The sequence below is a fragment of the Triturus cristatus genome, chromosome 10 (assembly GCF_964204655.1).
Source record: "Triturus cristatus chromosome 10, aTriCri1.1, whole genome shotgun sequence".
Lineage (NCBI taxonomy): Eukaryota > Metazoa > Chordata > Amphibia > Caudata > Salamandridae > Triturus > Triturus cristatus.
This window is the reverse complement of record NC_140593.1, coordinates 1,137,022,461-1,137,046,793: the sequence shown is the minus strand read 5'-3', so window position 1 is coordinate 1,137,046,793 and position 24,333 is coordinate 1,137,022,461. Positions and strand designations below refer to the sequence as shown.

General features: G+C 44.9%; 1 protein-coding gene across 6 annotated transcripts in view; it reads left to right on the top strand.

Annotated features, from left to right (window-relative positions):
- Window positions 1–24,333, top strand: part of ARHGAP17 (Rho GTPase activating protein 17) — a 325,425-nt gene that overhangs the window by 223,981 nt on the left and 77,111 nt on the right. For all 6 annotated transcript variants that reach the window (XM_085629452.1, XM_085629454.1, XM_085629449.1 and 3 more), the window contains exons 8-12: window positions 195–263; window positions 1,472–1,553; window positions 15,379–15,506; window positions 23,330–23,441; window positions 24,112–24,193. In XM_085629452.1, the coding sequence (XP_085485578.1) occupies window positions 195–263; window positions 1,472–1,553; window positions 15,379–15,506; window positions 23,330–23,441; window positions 24,112–24,193 (473 nt within the window). The remainder of the gene's footprint in view (window positions 1–194; window positions 264–1,471; window positions 1,554–15,378; window positions 15,507–23,329; window positions 23,442–24,111; window positions 24,194–24,333) is intronic.

Here is a 24,333-nt window from a genome sequence, read left to right as displayed (position 1 = left end):
TTTTATTCTGTACATCTGCTGTCAACTGAACTGGTATCTCTGAGGGCCAGACTGACATTTATGGCAGTAGGTCTGGTTTATGTTGCCGATGGAGAGGGGGAGCGGATGCACAAGGGGCTTAGCATATGTAGCCAGTATGTTTAAAAGCTTGTATTTTTTTAAATGATTTTTCCTGATTGTTCTTGTTCTGAAAGGATCAACTGGCAGCTGACATGTACAACTTTGTTTCCAAGGAAGGAGAGCACGGGCGCTACTTCGTCATGGTAAATACTGTTTGTTTTGTTTATTTGTAACGCTATTAGAGGCAATAAGAATTAGCATTTACTTTAAACTCATGTGTGAGAGCTACCTGTTACCTAAGGATGTCTTTAGTGAAGCAACTGTTCTGTTAGTTCTTGAGGGTATTCATTGTCAGCAGGCATGGATTTTCACATCCCATCTCCTTTGCATGCAGTTTTTCTACCCTTGGTCTTGTTTGGTGGTGTAATATATGAGGGGCCAAGTGGAGTCTGCACTCGGAGAAAGGATATTCAAGCAGGCTTTTTTTGGCATGAACATAATCGAGTGCAGAGTGCACTGTCACAGACTAACATCAGAAAATATATTCACATGAAGCATATGGATAACTATAATATAGAAATGTTTTTTCTCCGCATGTGTATCGAATATATATATATAATGGGAAATTGTAGGATAAGGGAGAAAGGTTACAAAGAGAGCCGTGTTCAAAACCAGAGGAATGTGGATAGCCTATGCAAAGCACCAAAACAAAGAAAAACACATAGTGATGCCAAATATCTAACTGGAATAAGACAATCAGGCCTTAAAGTACTTGGGTAAGGATTTGTAAATTTTCAGTGTAAAATGGAATGTGCTGAATATTGGGTGGGCTGTGAGGAGTTTGTCGGCCTAGACTGCCTGTGGGCAGTCCGCTTGCTCTTTACCAGAACTCCCATGTAGATGTCTTTATATTACTGGACTAAACCAATCTTGAAGAAACTAGAGGTTTGTGAATGAGATCAGCTCTTTCAGCTTCCAGGCCATGTTGGTTATTGTGATGTGGGAAGACGGTCTGGGTTGCTTAAAGGAAGCGTAGACACGAAGAACAGGTGGCAGACGACAACTGCTACCATGATAAAGGGCTATACTAGGGAGATGGCAATGCAGGGCTTATAGCATAAATTCTTATGGTCATAAAATCTGCACAAACTGTGGGCCTATAAGCAGGATAGAGGGGTTAATACAATATTTCCCTGAGGGGTGTATTTCTCCAGGGTCTCATTTAAGTGGCTTTTGGTCTTTACTCACCTATCTGAATGTATTACCTACTTTTTCATCTGTAATGTTCCATTGGAAGCCTATGTGTTATGTACAAAACCTTGTTTATTGACTGCTTAATTTTTTTTATTTGTTTTTGTCATCTAACACTAATGAGTGTGATCCATTTTTTTGGGGTGGATTCTGTCTTCAGCTATTAGGAGCACAAGCAGAATATCATAGAAAAGCACTAGCGGTCTTAGAAAAGGTACTCCCTGAAATTCAAGCCCAGCAAGGTAATGTAAAGATGCTCTCTGTCCTCGTGCCCCGTGCTCGGTGCCCTTTGTCTGCCTCCTGCTGCTTGGGGCATTCTGTCTGCTGTGCCCTGCTATGCTCCAGCTCCTGCTGCTCCCTCTTCTTACTCTACCTTTGCTGCGCTGAGACCCTTCTGCGTGATCCTGCTTTATTTCTAGGCCCTGGGATCAGGCTAACATGAGGATAAAGTTGGGCAATGCCACACTTAGAAAAACCTGTTTCAGAATGTGTTATTAAACACTAGTGAAAATTCACAAAAAAACTGTTTTGGGGGTCTTTGGAAAATCTTGGGAGGAGATCAGGGGAGATGGATATGTCTTGGATAGCTGAGGACAAATATGCGCCAGACACTGGGACACCCAATTCAGTGTTTCAGACAGAGGAGGACCCTACATCATCTGCTTTTCTCTGTGTGTGAGGAAATAAAATAATTGACAGGGCAAAAACTTGAAAAGGGTGTTTGCCTTTCACATCCAGAACAACATGTGGCCGTACACCCTTGAGGCAGTGGGTGAGAAAAGGTGCGGAGGATAAAAAGATGTCAACACTTCTGTTTATAAACTCATCTATTAATGGGTGGATAGGGAAGACAGAGTCCCAAGTGGAGAGAAATAAGAATTTAAGGGTATCCCAGTGGGTTTACTGCAAGCAGGATTTGGTCACAGATCAAAAAGTTAAAGCCGTGTTCCGAAATATAGCCATTAAATCTCATATTCCTACAGTGAAAGACTTAGTATTTCTACAGCCAGTCTGTGGACTGCAAATCATACTGTGCTGTGTGGCAGATAATTTTACCATCACAGAGTTTGGAGCGCAAACCAGTAGTTAATGAATCCAGAAAACACAGTGCAACTAGAAAATACATTTCTGCGGTTTGGACCATCCACTAGCTGTGTGATGTTGACTCTCTCTTGATGTCCTAGGCAACTAAGCAGTTGTCCTGCTATTTGAGAGAAAAAGGTAAAAGTCAGCCAGGTCATATTTCTACTTTAAGTGGAAGAGGTGTTTTATATGTGCATTTTGAGGTGGTCTTATGCATTTTCCTTGTGCCCTTGATTTTTTTTTATATTTTGCCTTTGCCTTAGCACCTTTTGAGGACTTGTATAGATTTGAAATTTTTCTTCTTTTCAGATAAAACTGTGATCTGTAATTCAAGTGTCAGAGTGTACAAAGATGAAAGTTAATGTTTAATTTACTACATGTTACTTGTAGGCTTGTGTATTTTGATGGATGTTTATGGACTGTTCCTTAAAGTAAATGGAGGTGGTGGAGCGGTTGAAAAATAGGTGTAGAAAAGGGAGACCTAAAAGCAGATGAATGAGCAAAATCCTTGACCTGTCTGTTGGATGCAACGGTTAGATTTTTCGTTATGAGGTAAAGTTGCTGACCTAAGAAAATGACCATCTTTGGCACGGTGCACTCCCAGATTTTTGTCTTAACTGGTTTGTTAGCTGCATAACTCTGCGCATGTTGCCCCTGCTAACCAGAGGCAACGTGCACGTGCTTCCCTTTTCAACATGACGAAATTGGCATATTTAACTTTAACTGTAAGTCACTAGTATATGGTACAAAGTGTATCCAAGGTCTGTACATTAAATGCCACTAATGGAATGCCACATACATTGTGCCATTTACTACTATGTCCGTGCAGTCATTACGGAAGGCCTACTATTTGTAGCCTGGCTGTGGCCATTTTAAACTGCAAATTTAACTTGTCAAAATACCCTCTTCTGACAAGTCTAAACATTCCTTTAAATATTTATAGTGTACCCTGTGTATGCCTTATTGCCCGTTAGGTAGGGTCCATGGTATTTAAAACTAGAACTTGCAGGAATTTGTTAACCATGTCTTTACAATGAAAAGGCCCCAAAGGTATTTTCACTGTAGCAAGACTCGCTGTTCCACAGGACAACACCTGGTTACATTGACATTTAATAATGCTAATTCCGGTTATGAAACCGCAAGAAAAATAATTAAACAAAAGTTTTTTAATGGGTATTAAAAATGAAATTCTATGGTGAAATTGGATGTTTGATCGATTTTAAGGAAAAGGTACTTTTATGAAGTTACCTTTACATGCCTATAGCCTCTATTGCCTATTTGCATTTGCTCTCCCACTTATGCCAGCCATAATTGGCATTTGAATAGGTGTGAAAGGTCTCCCAGGAGCAAATAGGTTGCCCTGAATGGGGAGAGATGACCCTGGCAGAATATGCTGGGTGAGTCAGTGAGCATCCATTTTAAGATTATAGTGTCATATCCTGCTTGAATGTCAAAGTTTGCTTGACAGATCTCCTGGGGTTTTACATATAGCACTTAGGGCACACTTTAAAGGGCGAGAACCGGATGTCAAACAGTTGTTATGTATTCACTGTCTGGTTGCTGGAAAACCCTTTTTGTTCTCCAAGATAACTGTCTTTCACTTTATTCTGGGTAGAGTAGCAGCCCCAAACTGGATTTTAGTCTTCGATATGAGAGGGCACTAGGATTATCATAGTACACTTTCCACATACAGCCCCAGTCCTCGGAGCCCAATTTTATTGTGGCTGAAGACTTCTGCCATCTTGAAAATGCTCAAAGCGGGTAGGTTTGCCCCAGGAACTTTCACGTCAATGGCTAGGGCGTTCCCAGGAGTCATTACCACCGGCCAACTCATGCCAGGCATAAATTTGGCATCTCCATATACCAACTTCAGAATACTCCTGGACCTGTGGAAGATCAGAAGAGAACTGAACCTGCTGTCTCAGACATGAGAAGATCCGTAAAGGACTAGACATGCTCTCCCTCTTGTACCCAGGTCAAAAAATTAGACTCCATGGGTATAAGGCTGAACTCTACAGAAACGCAAGCAACTATATGAGGCCTCTTGCTACAACTGCCCAGCTAACCAGTGGCAACTGGACCTGGAGTGTACCCTGCTGTGTGTCTCCTGCCTGCAACCCTGCAAGTGCCTCCCCTGAGGTCTTGGGGACTTTTGAAGTGTACTTCTGTGGTGTATTGGGGCGTAAAGGATTAAAGTCAGAAGGTAAAATCTTGGACCAGGACGAACCTGGCTGGTGCAGCCGACTTGTGCTCCATTGCAGTCAGCCTCACATTGGGCCATATATAGGTAGCCTAACATTTACCACTTCATAAATACCGAATTTTACCGATTCGGTATTTATGAAGTGGTAAATGATATGTAGGTAATCCATCGGTAATATTTACCGATTAGGAATGGGTCGGTAATTTAGAATCGGTATTTACCGATTCGGTAATGGGGGGGAGCACAATCAAGGGTGGCAGGGTGTCACAGTGACACCCTGTTGCACCCCTGATTCCTGCATGTGTGCACATGTGGCACACATACATGCCCTAAGGGCATGTATGTCTGCCACATTGCACCCTTCAAAGTGCAAAAAAATGCTTTTTTCCAGCTATTCGTCATTTACCACCAACTTTTAGTTGGTGGTAAATAACGAATCCCCACAACAACAACACACTCCCCCTACATATCATTTCAGGATTCGGTATTTACCGAATCGGTAAAATTACCGAATCGGTAATTTTACCGATTGGGTAAATTACCGAATCCTGAAATGTGCCCCCTACATACCAAAAGCCTTAATACCGGTCGGTAACGGGATATTTACCGAAAATCGGCCGTTACCGACTGGTATTGGGCTTCCTACATATGGCCCATAGTGTCTAGGTCCTTGTCTACTGCAGCCATTGGCTATCATCAGCACTTCATGCTTCTTGGTAGTGTTCCTACATAAAAATTTAAAGATTCAATTCAATTCTTATTGAATGCTTGTTATTTTTGTATCAATTTTTACGAAAATTTGCACTATTTGTTTTCTACTTTGGTTTGTGGTTGTTTTTCTCTTCCATTATATTACTGTTTTGGAACTGCATAAATACTTTACACATTGTCCTAACTTAAGCCTATCTACCCTGTGCCATAGTTATCAGGGGTTTGTGCTCAGGTTAATTTATTGATTTTAAGGGATCACCTTGACATGGGTTGTGATTATTCTGTGAGATAAGTAGTCATTAATAATGCACTTTTTTACACCAACATATTTGACTTTTTTCCCTTGCTTTCCTTTTGTGCCCCCCGTGCATCTAAAGTAGTAAATATGGCATGGTTGATGCTCTGTTAAGTAAAAGTTTTGTGTGAGCTCACTATCTTCCGTTGAAATTTGGCAAGGTAGCCAGCAACTTGGACATTGGGCTGCAGATTTGGAGAGTGGTACTTCCTGAATTAAGATTACTTAATGTTTGAGATTCACTTATATGCTAAGGTTTGTAGAAGACCCGATAGTACAGAAGACATTTTTAGCTGGGTGGCAAAAAATGACTGGATTGATCTATGTTTGCCAAGAATGAGAATTTGGAATACCTGCTCCAACTCCTGCAAGATTATCACTGAGATGATGCCAGTGTGTTTACTGTCTTATAACCTTGATTGTAGAGTGATGAAAGTGACCAACAAAGGACCTTGGCTGGCTAGGGAATGGTTTTGGTCTGTGGTTGCTATGCTCCATAATATCATTGTACAGTGCTTAATTTGTAAAAGAATACGTTTCGGGGCCCCAAGAGTTTCTCAGAAGCCTGCTGCTAATGACAAGGTTGCCAAGGCGGTCTAATCTTGACTCCATCTCATCCCTCTTTCATTAACTACAATGCTTACGCTGCCCCTTTATTTCACTCTTGCAGGTTCTATTATTAACCTTGCATTCTCCTTTTTTCATTGTTTTTCCATCCTTCTCTTCCTCCTCCTTTTTCTTTTTCTCTCTCCTGTTTTGGATGATGACAAATAAGTCCCAGTCCTCAGAGATAAATGCCAGTGGGCCACATCTGCAACCACCGGCTCAAATTAAGCCCCGTACCACCACTCCCCTTTCTTCCTAGCCCCCAATTCCACCCTCTCAGAGCTTTCCATGTCCCTGGACCCTTGGAAGAAAACTATCTGGGCGAATCCTTGTTGAATACTTAGGATATTTACTATGATTCCTTAGGCAAGATCCAATATTTAGGGCCATATGTAGGTAAATAACATTTACCGATTCTTAAATACCGAATTTTACCAATTCGGTATTTATGAATCGGTAAATGTAATGTAGGTAGAAAAATACCGAATCGGTAAGTGTCGGTATTTTAGAATCGGTATTTACCGATTCGGTAATGGCAACTGGCTTCCCATTCATTCCTATGGGCCTGGAGGCCCATAGGAATGAATGGGAAGCCAGTTGCCATTACCGATTCGGTAAATACCGATTCGGTAATGGGGGAGGCATCATCATGGGTGGCAGGGTGTCACATTGACACCCTGTTGCACCCCTGATTCGTCCATGTGTGCACATGTGGCGCACATACATGCCCTAAGGGCATGTATGTCTGCCACATTGCACACTGCAAAGTGCACAAAAATGCTTTTTTACACATATTCGTCATTTACCACCAACTTTTAGTTGGTGGTAAATAACTAATCCCCACACCCACGACACACTCCCCCCTACATCTCATTTCATGATTCGGTATTTACCGAATCGGTAAAATTACCGATTCGGTAATTTTACCGATTCGGTAAATTACCGAATCATGAAATGATCCCCCTACATAGCAAAAGCCTAAATACCGGTCGGTAACGGTATATTTACCGAAAATCGGCCGTTACCGACCGGTATTAGGCTTCCTACATATGGCCCTTAGTATTTTGGCATTCCTTCCTCCACGGCAGAATTGATCATTCTTGAACTCTTTGCTGTCTCTCCATCTATGAAAGGTTTTATTAGTTTGAATCTTTGTGCTAATGTCCGGATTACCAGGTTCAGCAGGTTTGCTTTTTAGGTAATTCTTCCTTACCTAGCAGATTCAATAATTGCATTCTTGAGTTAGGGTTTAGAAGGACAAGCTTTGCTTTACTAGTATTTTTGTCTTTTCCCAAATTATAAGCTTTGATGTTGCCTTCTTGAGTTTTACGTGGCTCAAAACAGGTTTGTTAGGTTTACTGACAGATGGTAATAGTAGTATTCTTGTTGTGTGCTACTGTATGATGTTTTCATTGTTTCAGTTCTTGGGGTGGCGATTTTCGTACCATGGTTTATAAGTTACTAGGTTCATAGTCATATATGGCTACGCAAATACATAGCGTACCTCTCAATTCCCTCCCTGATGCCCAAGTGATCCTATAAAAGGATAAACATGGCTCAACGTGTTCAGTTTGAGTTCCTCCAAAGTGTCCTTCCACCAAGGGCATGGTGATTACAGATATTGGAGTCTAGATTACAGTAACATCCTGTATTGACATATTAATAATCAATTCCACCTCAGGATAGCCAGTAAACTGAAGAGGTCAGCCGGTATAGCTTCTACCTCTGTATGTACACTGCATATGCACACGGCTGATTGCAGTGGGTCACTTGAGAGGGCATGTGAACTGTAAACTACCAGATGGTGGCTAAGGAGTAGTTTAATATTCCCAGTTAGGCCACCAGTTTCTTTGGACACTAGGTGTCCCTGAGAGAATAGTTCGCATCTGTCCAGTAGTTTGACTCTGTGCTGGTATCTAGCAGAAATTTATAAGCCTTCTCTTTAGAGGCACTAAAAATAATGAAAAATCTTTTTTTTTTCATAGCACTTCTGCTGTTTCAAGATTTATAAACAATTAAAAAACAACTTGCTTTTTATCATGGTTCCTCTTCATGGGAGTCTTCATTGAAGTAATAAGCACAGCCCAGTTCATGTGTGTGAGTACATATGTTAAGTATGTAGGAAGTCAAACTATTTATTCTGCAAAGACAATTTTTAAAAACGAATATATCTGCTGTCCATATTGATGGATATTCCTACCTGCAGATTCTGCTCCTTTTGATTCTTCCAGGTGCCAAACTGGATCCAGAAAAGACTTGCATCAGCTCCTGCCTGCCAGAATGTGGCACTACCAGGCTCCATACCAGTTTCATCCCACCCTAGACATGATTACTTTGAGCCATGCCTAGGCGGTGATATTGGTCCTTTTCTTCTGAGCTCCTTATGGTGGATCCAGAGCTCCTCAGTTACCAATTTTGTTTATTTACCAAAAGTTTGACTTCCAAATTAAATATTATCTTGGCAGTTTATGAGGTTTGACATCAATGTTGCACATATTGAAAATGGATGTCTATCAGGGGCACGCACCACATCTGTGGCTCTGGGTGGCAAACATGACTTAATATCCTCCATGAAATGCTTCCTGATGCATCCAAAGATGTCGGGACCCCAGAAGCCAAACTTTGTGGTTGAAAATTGCTAAAGGTCATCCGCATCTGGGGGGAAAATCAAAGTTGATTGATTAAAGTTACCAAGAAGAAGCACAAGAAACACAAATATGATTTCCCGACTTTCAGACGCTCCCATTCATGGGGGACGTCACATAGTCTCTGTCTATGGAACCTGACCTATGCATCTTCTTCCTTGGATCCCTACCAACTCTTGTACTGATGCGCCCCAAGTTCCTCATGCCATTTTGTAATTGCAGCAATTGGCGGCCTTCAAGTAGACCATGCTACAAATGTTTAATGTGACTCTGCTTCTCTGAGGCTGAACTGGGCAAACAAAGCCTTTGGGGGTCTCCAGCTACACTTCTGCCAGTAGTCCTCCCTTGGCACCAACTGACCCTGCTGGAAGTGTGCCTGATACGCTCTTAGCACCATGTGGTGCTAATACATCCTTCTCTGCTGAAGCTCCAACAACATTGAGACTGAATCTACTGGCCCTAGATTCGGATCCTTAACCGACGAGAGTCCACTCACATCACAGTACATGGGGCCAGATCTACGACTGTTTTTAGCAGTCTCAAATTGAGAATCTGGCCGTTGGCAACCACTTAAACGGCTGTCCACATGTACCAACCTTATTTTATGAGTCCCCAATCTATTACCGACTCGCAAAATAGAGTTCACGAGTGGAAGGGGCGTTTCAAGGGCGTCCCTTCCTAATAGCGAGTTGCAGTGGCATATATGAATGTTTTGTGACCGGAATATGGTTGCAAAACATTCACATTTTACCGACTCCGTGAAGGAAGTGGTAACCCATTTGAAAATAGGAAGGGGTCCCTAAGGGACCTCTTCCCCTGTGTGAATGTGGGCGCAAGCATTTTTTAAAGCAGGCAGTGGTCCCAAGATCCACTGCCTACTCTTAAAAAAAAAAAAAAATGAAAAGGAAACTTAAAATGTGTCTTTTTTAAATGCATCCCGTTTTCCTATAAGGCAAATCAAACATTCACCCCCAGTCAAGAGATCTGGGTTGCATCCATCTTTCTTTTGCTCGCCATGCCACCCCAGTCCTCCCTGGACCAGAACCAGCATCCTGGGACCGGTTTCAGGGCATCACCCATATCAGCCTGGCTTGCTAGAATCCAGTGGCACAGTGAGCCCGGTACCCACGTCTGGGCATACCGGGCGCCATTAGTATGAGAAAGCAAAAGACACACAGATGATGGAAGGAATGTAGAAGTAATCACATTCACCCCAGCAAAGAGATCTGGGTTGAAGCCATCGTTCTTTTGCTCACCATTCCACCCCAGTTTAGACCCAGCCATATGCAAATCAGTCTTGACCCTGTGCCTCACGGGAACAGTCCAGCCTGAACTGCCAAGCCAGGTCCTCCTCTGACCGGAAACAAGCATCCTGGGACCGGTTTCGAAGCATCAACCCTCATCAGCCGATAGCTAGGGTGGCATGGTGAGCAAACGAACAATGGATTTAACCCAGATCTCTTGACTGGGGGTGAATGATTGATTTGCTCTGTGTTCCGTTCCTCATCTGTGTGTCTTTTGCTTTCTCTCCCTAAGCGCGCCGGGTATGCCCAGACGTTGGTCCCGGGCTCACTGTGCCACTGGCTTCAAGCTAGCCTGACTGATATGGGGTGATGCCCTGAAACCGGTCCCAAGATGTTTTTTTCTGGTCTGGGGAGTTTGCTGCCCAGGTCACAACCTAGGGTGCCATTTGGGAGTTGCGTAAGAAAAGATCTATTCTGGTGCATATTTATTTGAATAAGGGAGAAAAATGAGTATTTCCTCATGTCTGGATGTATAGAGCGTGAGATGTCCTGCATTTGTCCATGTGTGAGACAATCTCTTAGAGGGGTTGCCGTTCTAATTGCTAGTGTTACCTGTAAACGTGGGAATGGCCTGTTCAAAGTGATGTCATGCACAGCATTAAAGTCCTCATCCCATATACTAAGTACCATTAGGCTGTGTAGTATTGCGGGGATGAGACTCAGAAACTGTTGCTAATTAGTTGAAGGTGCATGAATCGCCAGTAGAGTGATTGGGGCCCCGTCTAGTGTCCCTTCCACCAACACATATCAGACCTCATGGTCCACCATCGTGATGTCTGCCTTCAGTGGTACCCCCGGACCCAACCAAATGAGGACCCTCTGGCGTATCCAGAATAGGTGCTGCCAACTGTTTGGCCTCTCCATCTCCTTTGCAATTTACGGAGTTCCGTGGTGGTTCCTGTCTGTGCTTAAAGTAGGAATATATCAGGTGACTCAGTCTAGGGCTGCCCATCCCCTGGACATTCCAAGTAATAAGAATATATGTAGGCAGATGTGTGTTTGGGTGTGCTGCCACGTCAATTTATCCGCAAGCTACCCCTTAACGCCCCATGAGTTGACCCTCCCTAGTCCCAAACAGCTGCGTACCCCAGTTGAGCCGTGTAATTTGATGCTACTACTCCACGAAATTTCAGCTCAACTATAAATTCCCAACTCCCACTCTCTGGTCAGGGCCACAACTTACCTGCATCCAATTACAAACCATACCTGGAGTTCAAATAGCATGTTCCTGATGGATTCTTAGAAGGGTGGGCGCTCAGCAATAGAGAGGAACAAAAAAGCAGTGCATGGAATCCAAGCCCATATACGATCACAACATGTGCCCTCTCCCCCGCTGGATAAAGAGAGCTACAACTCTCTACCACTGCACACCGTAAGAATCTGGTGCAGGGACGCATCATACTGTACCAATGGTTACATCAATTGCTTCACCGCCATCTGGGTGAGGTTGGGTCCTGATCGTAGCTCTGACGGGACGTTCTCCTTAGCAAGGGTCAGTTCACTCAGCTCTAAAGAGGTGCCTCACAAACCATTTGGTACCAGATTGTGGTGCGACTATTACTCCGCCACAGCGAGGGCACATTCACACCCCACCTTCTCGCTTTTGGGTTTACTCCTAGGTGGTCTGCGTGAACATCTATTTGTGCATGGATGGCACTTGTCTCTGTCCTGTTGGATATTCTGAAAGGTCAGGGACACTCCCTTCGACTCCAACCACTCCCAAACGTCTGCACGTGACCTGAAAAAAAAAGTGGTAGTGTCGTCCACAACCCACAGCTTGGCTTGGAACATTAGAGAGTACTTCAGGCCCAATTGACATAGCTTCTGCTTAACTGACATGAAAGAGCACCTGAGCCTTTGAAATTCTGCGATGCAATCGGGGTAGATGATTACTGTTCCACTATCGAACGGCCCTTAGTCCTTGCAACTTGCAGGATGTGGTTTCAATCTCTGTATTTAAAGAGGCGTGCCACCATTGACTGAGGCTGCGAGCTCGGCCTGGGAGCCCTGCCAGGGACCTGTGGGCCCTTTCCAGGGAAAAGAACGTGGATCTTTTGTAGCCTAACCCCGCCTGCAGAATCCAGTCCTCAAGGAACAGTCCCATTTTGGACCCTTCAGCCCCCTACTGGAGACCTACTAGTCGAATATTGTTCTGGTGCGAGTGGCACTCCGCATCTTCGGCCCGGTCACACAGATGTGAAACTTCTGGTTGGAGTGCTTTAATATGGGACTGCATCTCTACCAGTGAGGGGTGCATCCCACCTAATGTTGATTCATTTACCTCCACCCTGTCTCTAAGTTTAGCTTGGATGGCTTGTAAAATTCCCACATCAACCACCAGCACATCCAACGTATGTTTTAGGGTGGTTTTCACGTCTTTAATGTCCCCTAAAGTTCGTCAAAGCGTGCCTCCACCCCTGCTTTAGAGTAGATTGGGAGGTGCCTCACCCTGGCTTCGTATAGGGGTCCAGGGGAGGCAAGGGCCACTTCCCTCCTCCCATCCACTCCTGGGAGGCCGCTGTTTAATCATCTTTGCAAAGCTATAAGCGGGTGGGGGGGGGGATGTTGTCGGTGTTGGGCCATATTGGGACACCACCACAGCTTCCAGAGCCCAGTCATGCCTTTGGAATGCTGCGGGCCTTGGTACTCGGCTAGTTCTCCGAGTTTGGCGAAAGGGGTTGTCACCAGTATGTCAACGATCAGCATGTGGTTGAGTGACGGTCTATAGGAGGCCCTCCAGGCACTCCCCCCAAACAGTCATACCATACAGAGCACCCTGCAGGTGAGCAGGCCCCCGGTGACCTTGATGTGGGGCCCTCAAAGTGCCTGTATCAAGCAGACAGCCACTGGATCCTTCCAATGAGACACAGCAAACACAGTGTCCTCCAGTTCTGTGTCCTTGGTCCAGGGTTCTTGACTGTCCCAACCTGGGTGTTGAGGCCAATCTCTAAGGCTGGGTTGTTTCGTAGGCAGTGGCTAAAGCCCCCACACCTAGCAATGCGCAGCCCTGCCGGCGGAGGTCCTGTGGAAGTGACTTCCAGCAGTCCCCAGCATGAGCACCATGAGGCCTGGCACCACAGTAAAATTGTGCACTCCTCTCGCTTTAATAACTGTCCATAGCGAGGAGGGGTAGGGGCGGCACTGGACCGCCAGAGCACCTGCGTGCGAAAATTAGATTGCGCTTCTTTTGGCCTTCAGGTACGGGGTTCCACCTGCAGGCGGGCCTACAGCAGAATTCTGCACGGAATGCGGCCCTTGGTCCCTCGATATAGGAGGCACTCCTCTACGGTCCAAGTCAGCGGCCAGGGAACCTGCCGTTGTGAAGCAGACAGTATAGGCTGCCTGTGCCGTTCCTTCTAGTCATGGGTGGCGCGGGCTGGAGAGACCATGCTTCAGGCGTGGACAGGCTGCTTAACTCAGGCTGTCGTGACGTGATCAGGGACGTTCTCTGCAGCAGCGGGCAAATCCAGCCGTTTCAGGAGAGCCCGGGGCACTCGCCGGTACATACTGCAGAGTGCAGGAACCATCAGGATGGTGTCGGGCTGGCTCGGGGAACGAAGCTTTTCTACTGTTGGGCCACGTTTCTTGTGCACAGGAACAGGAGGAACCCTATCTCCATTGGCCAGTAAGGTGCTGTTGGAATCTTATGTCACAGCTAGCCACAGGACCCTCTTCTGGTTATGTCCGTTATAATTATAGCTAATGGCTGTGAAGAACAAAAATTGATGGACAGGATGCCAGAATTAATTTCAGCTATTGTTCTGGATCACTGTTCACTCTATATGTTCTGCTTACTGTGCCACTACAGTCAGGAACCAGCTAAGTTCAAATCGGTCTTGGCCAGCCCCATAAATGATGAAACACATTTTATATCTATTTTATTCATTTTAAGTTTGTTTTTTTAATCAGATTTTATGCCTTCGTATATCTGTTTTCCTCCTCGCATGTTGCATTGTTGCTATCCTGAGTGTTCTTTGCCTGGGCAAGCTAGATGAATATTACCGTCACCTAATGACTTTCACTAAGCAAGTTCCCTGTTGACCAATAAAATATTCTATTCGTAACATGCTTCACACATTAATTTATTGTAGAAGTCTTTCATGCACAGCCCCGATGATATTGGCCTGTTGGATATATTTATAGATATTGTGTTTAGAATTGATAGTACTCTGTTGCACAGTTCTCATCTGGTTGTACAGCGTGTTTGACCAAGCAAAGCTTGAAAGGATAGCAAACCGTGCCTCGATTAGGAATGGTTTGTAATTTATCTGAGCTTTAATTTTGTGGGTTTTCTTTTCTTCATTTCATTGGCTGACACGTTTGTTACAGTTTTTGCTTCAGCGCTTTATGCATGCCCCTGAAGGGAGAACCTTGTTCAGGAAATAGAGGCTAGAACTCGTGCACCTACAAAGGTTTTTGTTTGACATAAGCTGAAAGCTGCACTAGGTCCTTAAAGTGCCGTTGGAACCATGAATTCTGATGTCAGTTGCCTACTTGACACCGTGCAATTGTGAGAAAATCCTTATTTTCCTTCTTCTGCTGTACCTCAACTGGAAGTGGGGAGCATTAAGATCCGTCCTCCCTCTCCTAATATTTACTGATGCTATTGAAAGATCGCGGCGTTTGAAGCTCACAAATGCCAGATCCAAATGATTTTTCCTCTGTGTTTACTCATCGGAGTAACTCATCGTAGTATGTCTAGAAGAGGATGTCAGTTAGATGGATCAGTAAATTTAAGCATTCACTGCAGAGAACTGTTGGCATCTGGAAGGTTAGAAGTTAGAATCACAGTGCTCCACTCGCCATTTAATCAGTCAAGGTGGATAAATTGTTTATGGATGAGTTGTAGAGCATTTGTAACTTAGATAAAATTCATTGCATGATAAAAGCTTATTTAAATACATTATGGGAAATATTTGAATGGATTTTCCAAGTGAGGAGCATGGGACTGTTCTCTACATGACCATATGTCATACTTTAAGGTGCAGGTGACATTTGCTAGGCTGGCTTTTCTTCTAGGGCCTCCTAACCTCTTTTGCTTTTCCTCCCAAAATAACTGTAATCCTTTCTTATCACTCAAACTATGCATCTCTCCTCTGCTGTGTTGGCTTCCTAGGTGCCTGCCTTGTCATGTTTCACGTCTGTAAATACCTAGTTTAGCCAATTAATTAATCAAAAAGGGATTTTAGCACTTTTTGACTCTGGCTTTCTGCTCCCTAGATAAATGGACGGAAAAGCCAGCATTTGGGACACCCCTGGAAGAACATCTAAAACGCAGTGCAAGAGAAATTGCCCTGCCCTTGGAAGCGTGCGTCATGATGCTGCTGGAGACTGGAATGAAGGAGGAGGTAAGAAACATGGCTCCCGATGTAAGGATGAAGAGAGAGAGATGCACATTTCACTGCTCTGACTACATTCCCATTGGTTGTTGTAAATATATTTGGCAGTTGGAGTGGAAAAGTGAACTGGTATAACAAAGCGACTCAGGAGTAAAGCAGAATATATGAGATGGTATTTCGGAATCTAGAAAGTGAACGCCCTTAAGAGATGATTGTTGCACTGCTGAAAAGGACATTTGGAAAATCCCAGGGAATTGAAATTCTCACCAGTCAGAAGCCTGGATTCTCCTGTATCAGATAGTGACACATTAATATCACACCTGTTACGAAACTAAATAGAAATTACAAGTACTCAATTGCATGGTAGTTTAGTGTCCGCCATCCTGGTACGTGAGGGAAACATGGCGTTTTTCACTCACCCTGGAGGGTCTTTTGTGAGACTTTTAGAGCTCTCTTGTGCCCTATAGACACAACTTGAAGTTGAAATACTAGGACGTTGAACCTGAGCTTGTTGTAACTTGTGTTCTCTGTGTGACACTTAAGCGATAGTCCACGTGCCCGGTCAGAAAGAGGAGGGCATTGTATCCTCATTACTCTTTGCAATGCTTTACATTTTTACTTTCACCTGTGAATAAAATATTTAATATTATTTTGCCCGTTCACCACCTGCTTTAACCCCTTCCATGCCCATGACGGAACGGTTCCGTCATGAGCATCGGTTGCGCTGTGCTCATGACGGAACCGTTCCGTCATGGCCCCGCCCGCGCTCGAACCCTTCAGCACCGCGGGGGAATTCCCGCCGCGCTGAAGGGGTTAACTTTTTGTAGAAGATTTTCTACGGACCAATTTTTTGTGCATCAGAAAATCAGGAGGGTCCTGATCAAAATAATTTTGTCTTTAATGAAAAAGGTAGTACTTACATCTCAGGATATCGAAGCCACCCAGCTGTCCTTGCAAGGTTCTTTTAAGAAGTTCAGGTTTTCAGTAAAAGCCATTTTGATTCCATCTATATTTGAATTATTGTTTATAAGTAGATGCTAATTTAGTTGTATTTATTTAGGTTGTCCCTGGTGTTTTTTAGGATTGAAAATACAAATCAAACATCCTTTTAGTGACACCATCTGTACCCACAGGGGATTTCATTGTTTGTGCTAGCTCCGGAAGTAGCCGATACTTCTGTTGGAATGTTAGAATAAAATGTTTGTCCTTTGGAATGTAGGTTATTAGTTTTCAAAGCTCTAAAGTATTTTTAGCATTCCTCTGGCTTTTCTGATGAAGTTGTTTCTGATAACTTCCTTTTTTAGGTCGAGCCTAGCGCAGCGCGCATGCGCTGCTCTAGGAAAACGACCTCTTGGAATCACTCTGGACTTTTCACATGCACGTGCATGTGTTTTTGTTTTAGCATTTTTTCTATTGGGCTTTGCCTGCGTCTTTGTAAAAAAGACAGCACGCAATTGGGTAAAGGTGGGTGCATGTCCCACCTTTCCCAGGAAATGTATACATCCATGGCCTACGGCTTGCGGTTACGAGCAGCTGCCCACAGTGTGCCATCTGTTATGTGTCAGATTTCACACGACCGCGCGTGCACCACTCGTGGGACGCTGCAGCTGCATTCCTTGCAACCCATCACACAAGCGTGCTTTCTCTTCCGCTTGTTTTCCATACGACATTGTCAGTTTTGTCTTTACATACACCCCTCACCTGTTGTCCATGTTGTCTTTACTCCTGCCCCCCACCAGTTGTCCGTGACTTCTTTACTCCCGCCCAACCGTTGTCCGTGCCGTCTTTACTTCCGCCCACCCAACTGTTGTCCGTGCCTTCTTTACACCTGCCCACCCACCCGTTGTCCGTGCCTTCTTTACATTGTCCGTGCCGTCATTTCTACTGCCCCCCACCCCACCAGTTGTCTGTGCCGTCTTTACTCCCACCCCCCACCCGTTGTCCGTGCCGGGCTCTTGTGCGTCAGCAGTGGGGGAGAAGATGGCAAAGGGGGGACCCCATCTACAGTTTACAGCTGCTGAGGTCAGTGCAGAGGGGAGTACATCGATCCCACACCACTGATTTGTTTCTCACCGGCTGGTTGCCCCGCATGCGCCACCACGTCACGTGGATGTCAGTTTCTCTACTGACTTTAGAGGTGCACGAGTTTTCTAGCGCCTGGTGGGCGCTTTGATCTACTGGCACCTGTGAGCTGGATGGATCGATTTAAACACAGCCTGCCTTTGAGATTCACAGAATTCAACACCGTGCACTCACTCTCCTCGCCCCCATCAGCAGGGCCACACTGGGAAGGTGGGCACTGGGCGATGATGGGCTGGGGTCTTAGGGTGGGCAGAGTTGTGTATTTAGGGCCTCCGTTACACGCCCATGGCTGCCAGTGCATGTCCGTTGTTTCCTTCTGTTGCTGGAGCAGTGGCAGCTCTGTGCTTTTTCTGACTCCTTCCCTTGTGACCTCGGCCCCAATGTCTTCCAGGCCTTGGTGGATGAGCGGTGTGTTTGCCTAGGCCTGCTGCAACGACACCTTTCCCAGAGGAGCAAGCGTGCCTTCTCTTCCGCTTGTTTTCCATACGACGTTGTCCGTGCCCTCTTTACTCTCGCCCACTCACCCGTTGTCCGTGCCCTCTTTGCTCTCGCCCACCCACCCGTTGTCCGTGCCCTCTTTGCTCTCGCCCGCCCACCCGTTGTCCGTGCCCTCTTTACTCCCGCCCGCTCGTTGTCCGTGTCCTCTTTACTCCCGCCCGCCCCACCCGTTGTCTGTGTCCTCTTTACTCCCGCCCGACCCGTTGTCCGTGTCCTCTTTACTGCCGCCCACCCACCCGTTGTCCGTGTCCTCTTTACTCCCGCCCACCCGTTGTCAGTGTCCTCTTTACTCCCGCCCACCCACCCGTTGTCAGTGTCCTCTTTACTCCCACCTGCCCAACTGTTGTCCGTGCCCTCTTTACTCCCACCTGCCCACCTGTTGTCTGTGATCTCTTTACTCCCGCCCACCCGTTGTCCATGATCTCTTTACTGCCACCCGTTGTCTGTGATCTCTTTACTCCCACCTGCCCACCCGTTGTCCGTGATCTCTTTACTCCCGCCCGCCCACCCGTTGTCCGTGATCTCTTTACTCCCGCCCGCCCACCCGTTGTCCGTGATCTCTTTACTCCCGCCCCCCTCCCATTGTCCCTGCTGTCTTTACTCCCGCCCCCCTCCTCACTTACTGGATTTGCAAGCTAAACGAAGGGTTGCAAGGTAATGAGCAAACACATATAAGTTTCACTGCTAGATAGATATTTACTTTGGCTTTCATTTACAAGCTTTTCCAGTACAGTAAGTACAACAAGGAGCATTCACTTTGTTTTCGGTGGAAATACCATAAACAATGTTCCAGCCCGTCCATAGGTTCATATTTTATTGAGCAGTAAATATAGAAAAATAACACACAACTAACAAAACAATGTATTTAATTTTAAAAACAATACAAAAGACACTAACCCCATCACACTACACACCTAATTAATATCATTACGATTGTTTTTTAGGGGATGTAAACTTACATATACCATCAACATACACAACAGCAAAACACATACATCCCACCAACACACATGTGGAGAATTGTGGCTCAATGGTTAGAGCGGCAGACCTCGATGCAGAGCACTGGTCCGGGTCCAGGGTTCGATTCCCGTCGCGGCAGGGTCTCGGGCTATAAATTCCGCGGACCGGATATTCTCGCCTCCGTGCCTATTCTAATCTTGGGTCCCACGCTGCAACTCTGGGTAATAGCTTGCTTACACTCCACAACGGCCCCAACAGCGCTGGGATGCCTGGCCTCACCATGGGGGTGCCCAGGAGTGGACACTTCACATGGAAAGCCAGGAAGGGTTCCTTCAGCGGTATGAGTACAGCGCTGAGATACCCATAGTGGTCATCGGCGCTATATAAATACCTATACATTTACATTTACATCATATCACAACTCACCACAACATTCCACACCATGCCACTGCCCTTACGTCACTACACTAAGCACATGTAGCGCGAATTAAGGTACCAAAGCACTTTACATAAAAGCCAGTTCTATTACGGAAATCTGCCCGATGGGTGATAATGTGCTGCATGGCTAAACACTTATAAGGTGTATAGGTGCTTGTTATAATTTCGTTAGCACGTTCGAACGGTGGAGCAAACCGTGGTAATGGATCAAAACAAGCCGTAGGCACCTCCTAGATAGTGTCTAAGTGCCAGCTATATGGGAGCCAGCTCCTCAGTTATTTTGATAATAACCTTTTAGTATTAAGGTTAACTTTTTATTATTAAGGTTAACTGACTGATTGTTGGATTCTCTATTTTGCTCGATCTTCTGAATCATGTATCCAATCAGTCTTTTAAGCTTGCATCTTTCATCTTCTTTTGTATATTTCGGTGATTCTCCTCCTGATCTAAGGAGGATTTTACTAAAACTTGTAACTGTTTAGTTTGCATGGGTGGGCGTTCACGGTACATTTGTTGTTGTTTTTTTTATTTTTTATTTCAGCCTCACAAATCTTGCAATTCATTTTACTTTTAAAACTGACTGTGGGTGAGCAGGCTTCTGCACGAGAGCTCAGTCCTTTGTCTATTCTCATTGTTTTCTTTTTTATTCTTACTGTTTAATATCCAGTTCCCTGGTTCACACCATGGCACTGGATCTGCCAATGCACTGTAGACCAAAGGTAATTGTTGGATTAGTGCCACAGGACTACATACCCTAACAGCACTCTGGTCAGTTTAGTATCTTTATTTGTGATCTGAACCTTACACAGCTCAGGATTTCGACTTGCCGTTTATCACGTTTTGGGGATTTCAGTGCATTATATTGCTAGTTTTGACCTCTGCAATCAATATTTGGTCATGCATAAATCACTTTACATAGCATTGCTTATATCCTTTGCATATGTGAAGTTCAAATTAGGTTTCATGTGCCCATAAAAAATCTTCATTTCAGACAACTGGTTGTCTGTTAAGTGGAGTTATTAGACATTTGCGACTTTTGTAGAGCAAATGGCTTGGATGGAGGAATCCTAAATATATGGATATTAGAGTGAGATGGACTAGGTCGATCTCTCCAAACATCTCCACTGAGTGAATTGAAGTGCATACAGACCCTGCTAGCCACACCACAAACCCAAAGATTATCTTCTCATCTTTCTTGCATGAGGAATATGTCCATTCCGATTTCCACAAATGAAACGTTTGCTGGGCAAACAAAGCAAACACAAGGAGATGATGGACAGAGTGCTGAAACTTTTCAAATACTCACCCCCAGTCACAGATCTGGGTTGAATCCATCATCCTTCTTTAGCTCACTTTCTTCGCCCAAAGTTTCAGGGTATGCCCAGACGTGGGTCCCTTGCTCACATTGCCACTGGATTCAAGCTAGCCTGGCTGATATGGACTGTTGGCCTCAAACCGGTCCCAGAAGGCTTGTTTCCGGTCCAGGGAAGACATGGCTTGGCTGTTCGTGCTGGACTGTTCCCATGAGGCACAGGGTCAAGACTGATTTTGCATATGGCTGAGTCTGAACCGGGGTGGCAAATGAGCTACAGAACGATGATGGATTCAACCCAGATCTGTGACTGGGGGTGAGTATCTGAAAAGTTGCAGCGCTCCGTCCATCATAGTCTTGTGTTTGCTTCTGTTGCTATGGCCAGTTTTGTTTAGTAGATTTTATGTCCCACTCAGAGGATTTTGTTTTCATACTTGCCTACATGGAAATCTGTTCTGATCCAGAGTACATTTATGGAACTTCCATGACCAACCCTCACCACTCAATGTCCAAATGTATTTGTACTTTGGGTTTCAACATGTGCACTCTAGGGATGGCGCACACTTTGTTTTTCCAACACAACTGAAGTCACCTTCGCAATATTTAGCAATAGTACCTTTTCAGTATTACATGTTTTCTTTTTTCCTGGTAATACAACCATCGCCTAGTAGCAATTTCCTGGCCCAGGACAGGAGGATGTCTGTTTTGTAGCAGGTAAGTTTCAAGTGCTGGTTGAGTTCCAAACTCAAATTCTCCCATGTCCAATCCCGAGCCACAAGAATGACATGGGCCAGTTGTTCTTGATCTTCTTGAACTCTGGGTAGGAGTGTGAGCCGCGTTGGAAACTCTAGCATGCAGAACTGCTGACATTGTGTATTCTCAGCAGTGGCAACCAGATTAAATCAAGGTTCTCCCCAGCAGTGGCAGGTCCTTTGCTAAGGAGCAGGAGCATCGTCCCACTGCTCTCCGAGCAGTTGAAAGAGAAAAAATAAAATAATAACTCCGCGATTATGATCTTTTTATTTTTCCTACTGCAGAGGCTCATTTGGGGCGGAGATGGGCTCTGTGACACCAGAGCACTGCAGGGGGAGGAGTGGTGAGTGCACTCTAAGTGCGCATGATGCTTTAGCGTGTCGAGCCGGCCAAAGCGGCATGCACACTTTGCATGTTCTCCACCCAGGCTGCATAACAGAGAGATTCCACTGTTTGTGACCCAAAAAGAGAATTATTGTTCTATATCAATCGTACTAGAGTTTTGGGTGGACGATCAACTGTTCATTGGATATGTTGGGGCAAACAAAGGAAAGGCTGTGCAGAAATTGACCAGCTCACTATGGTGCGTGCTCATCCCACCAGAGCCAAGGCTGCGTCCACCATGTTAGCTCGCGGAGTTTCTGTCCTGGACATCTGTCAGGCAGCAACATGAGTGTCTTTACACACGTTCACCAAGCACTATTGCATGGACAGTTAGGTTCATCGTGATGAGCACTTCGCCCATTCTTTACTGTAGGACCTTTTGGTATAATCAATTCGCAGACCCATCTCAGGCGAGGTATTGCTTGGTTATCTATACGAAGGTAAGGAATTTGTGACTAGAAGTCTCAATCAGATGAGCAAGTTACTTATCTTTGGTAACATCTTATCTGGTTGAGAGCCTATCTAGTTGTAGATTCCTTACCAACCCTCCCATCCTCCTTGAACGGATTTCTACATAGGATCAGTAGTAATGTTGGTATTGTGTCTATATGATGGTAACTTGACACATAGCACAACAAATTTGGAAAAATGTTGCAGAATGTGCCTCTTTGGTTTTAAATCACAAGATGGTGCTAGAGGGATGGTGATATATTGAACATTGCCACAGCCACCAAACATTGAGGTGTGGAAATTCAGCTTTTTTTAATCATAAGGTCATGGCCGTACTGTGTTACGTGAAAAGGGGTAGTTGGAGTTGGAGGGAGCTGCAGGAAATGCCAGTGTGGCATGTGTCTATGTTCTGGTCAGGCGAGGTCTTACACTGTAAGTGGTCAATGTTAGGCACATTATATTCAGTTTTGCTATTATACAGTTCTTGCTTGTAACATGGAGTAGATGGTGTTGGTGGTCCTGAGTTTTTGTGGTGTGTGCCGCGATATGTTAATCCTTAAGTATTATATGGGAACAATTTAGCCTCCGAGATGCAATGGCGAGAAAGGAATAATTTTAAAAAAGTATCTAGAGAAATATCTCCATCATTCAAAAAAATAATGGCACTGGAAATCAGAGCTAGTGACGAGATGACTGACTTTTTCATCATTGTAACTAGACGTTTGGTAAAATAATCTAAAAGCCGAAAGGACAGAGCTGCAAGTTTAAAGAGTCTATGCACCTCCCCAGTGGTCACTCTTTGTAATGCCTGTGCCCACGTCCATGCAAAGATGTTTTCAGCTCGAGTAAAATGCAGCCCTGCAGTGCACTGAATGGTGATCAGGTCACTCTGCTCTGCCTTAGGCTGTTCATGCTGTTTGTTCTATACATACATTTAAAGCGTTTCTATCCACAGGGTTTGTTCAGGATAGCAGCTGGAGCGTCTAAACTGAAGAAGCTGAAGGCGGCCCTGGACTGCTCCACATCACAGTTGCAGGAGTTTTATTCAGACCCTCATGCTGTAGCAGGTATACATGGCCCACCAAAAGTAATCCTTTGTTAATGTGCCTAGTGCTTACTGATTCTAAATGTGGATTTAATGGGCTTGCAGATGTTTAAAACTTGCCTCTGAAAAATCCCCTCTCCTCTCTTAGTTTAAATTCTGCTTTGTGTAAAGGGCAGTTTATGACCGTGGTGACTGTTCTTCAAATCTTTGCTTCCATCCAGAGTCACAGATGGCAGCATCATCTTTTGGGAGTTAGTTGAAGAGCCACCCTAGTGTTCTTTATTCTGTGTCCTGGGTGCCCCTAATCTGTGCCCTGAGAGTCCCTACTGCGGGTCCCATTTCTGATAACCGAGTATCTTTCATTCTGTACTACCTACCTCTGTGCCCAGAGTGGCACTAAGAGAGGTGGGGGGGAATCTTCCTGTGTGTTTGATACATAGATACAAAACGTATGCTTGCTCACTTGCCTTCGCTTACCTCTTGTCTTCAACTGCTGAGCAGGGCTTAACGATATATAAATGTAAACTAAAGAAATAGTCTGTCACCTTCACTGTTGAACGCCGTCGTGTTTGGGTCGTCCTCTAAAGGAAGGCCACAGTAAGGAAATAGACTTCTCAGTCAATTTAGTGGGCGGGGAAGCAGATGTGTCCAAATCAATATTGCTCTAATATTGTCCAATATCTGTTTTGCAGGTGCTCTCAAATCCTACTTGCGTGAACTACCAGAGCCATTAATGACCTTTAATTTGTATGAGGAATGGATCCAGGCTGGAAAGTAAGATTTGATTCCTGACTAGTGCAACATGGGCGCAAACTAGCGATTTTAAGCGGCATAATATTACCCTCGTGTTGGTTATGTTCTAATCATTTAAAGCAATACTGGGACCCTGATGTTGGAAGCAGCACACTGCTTGC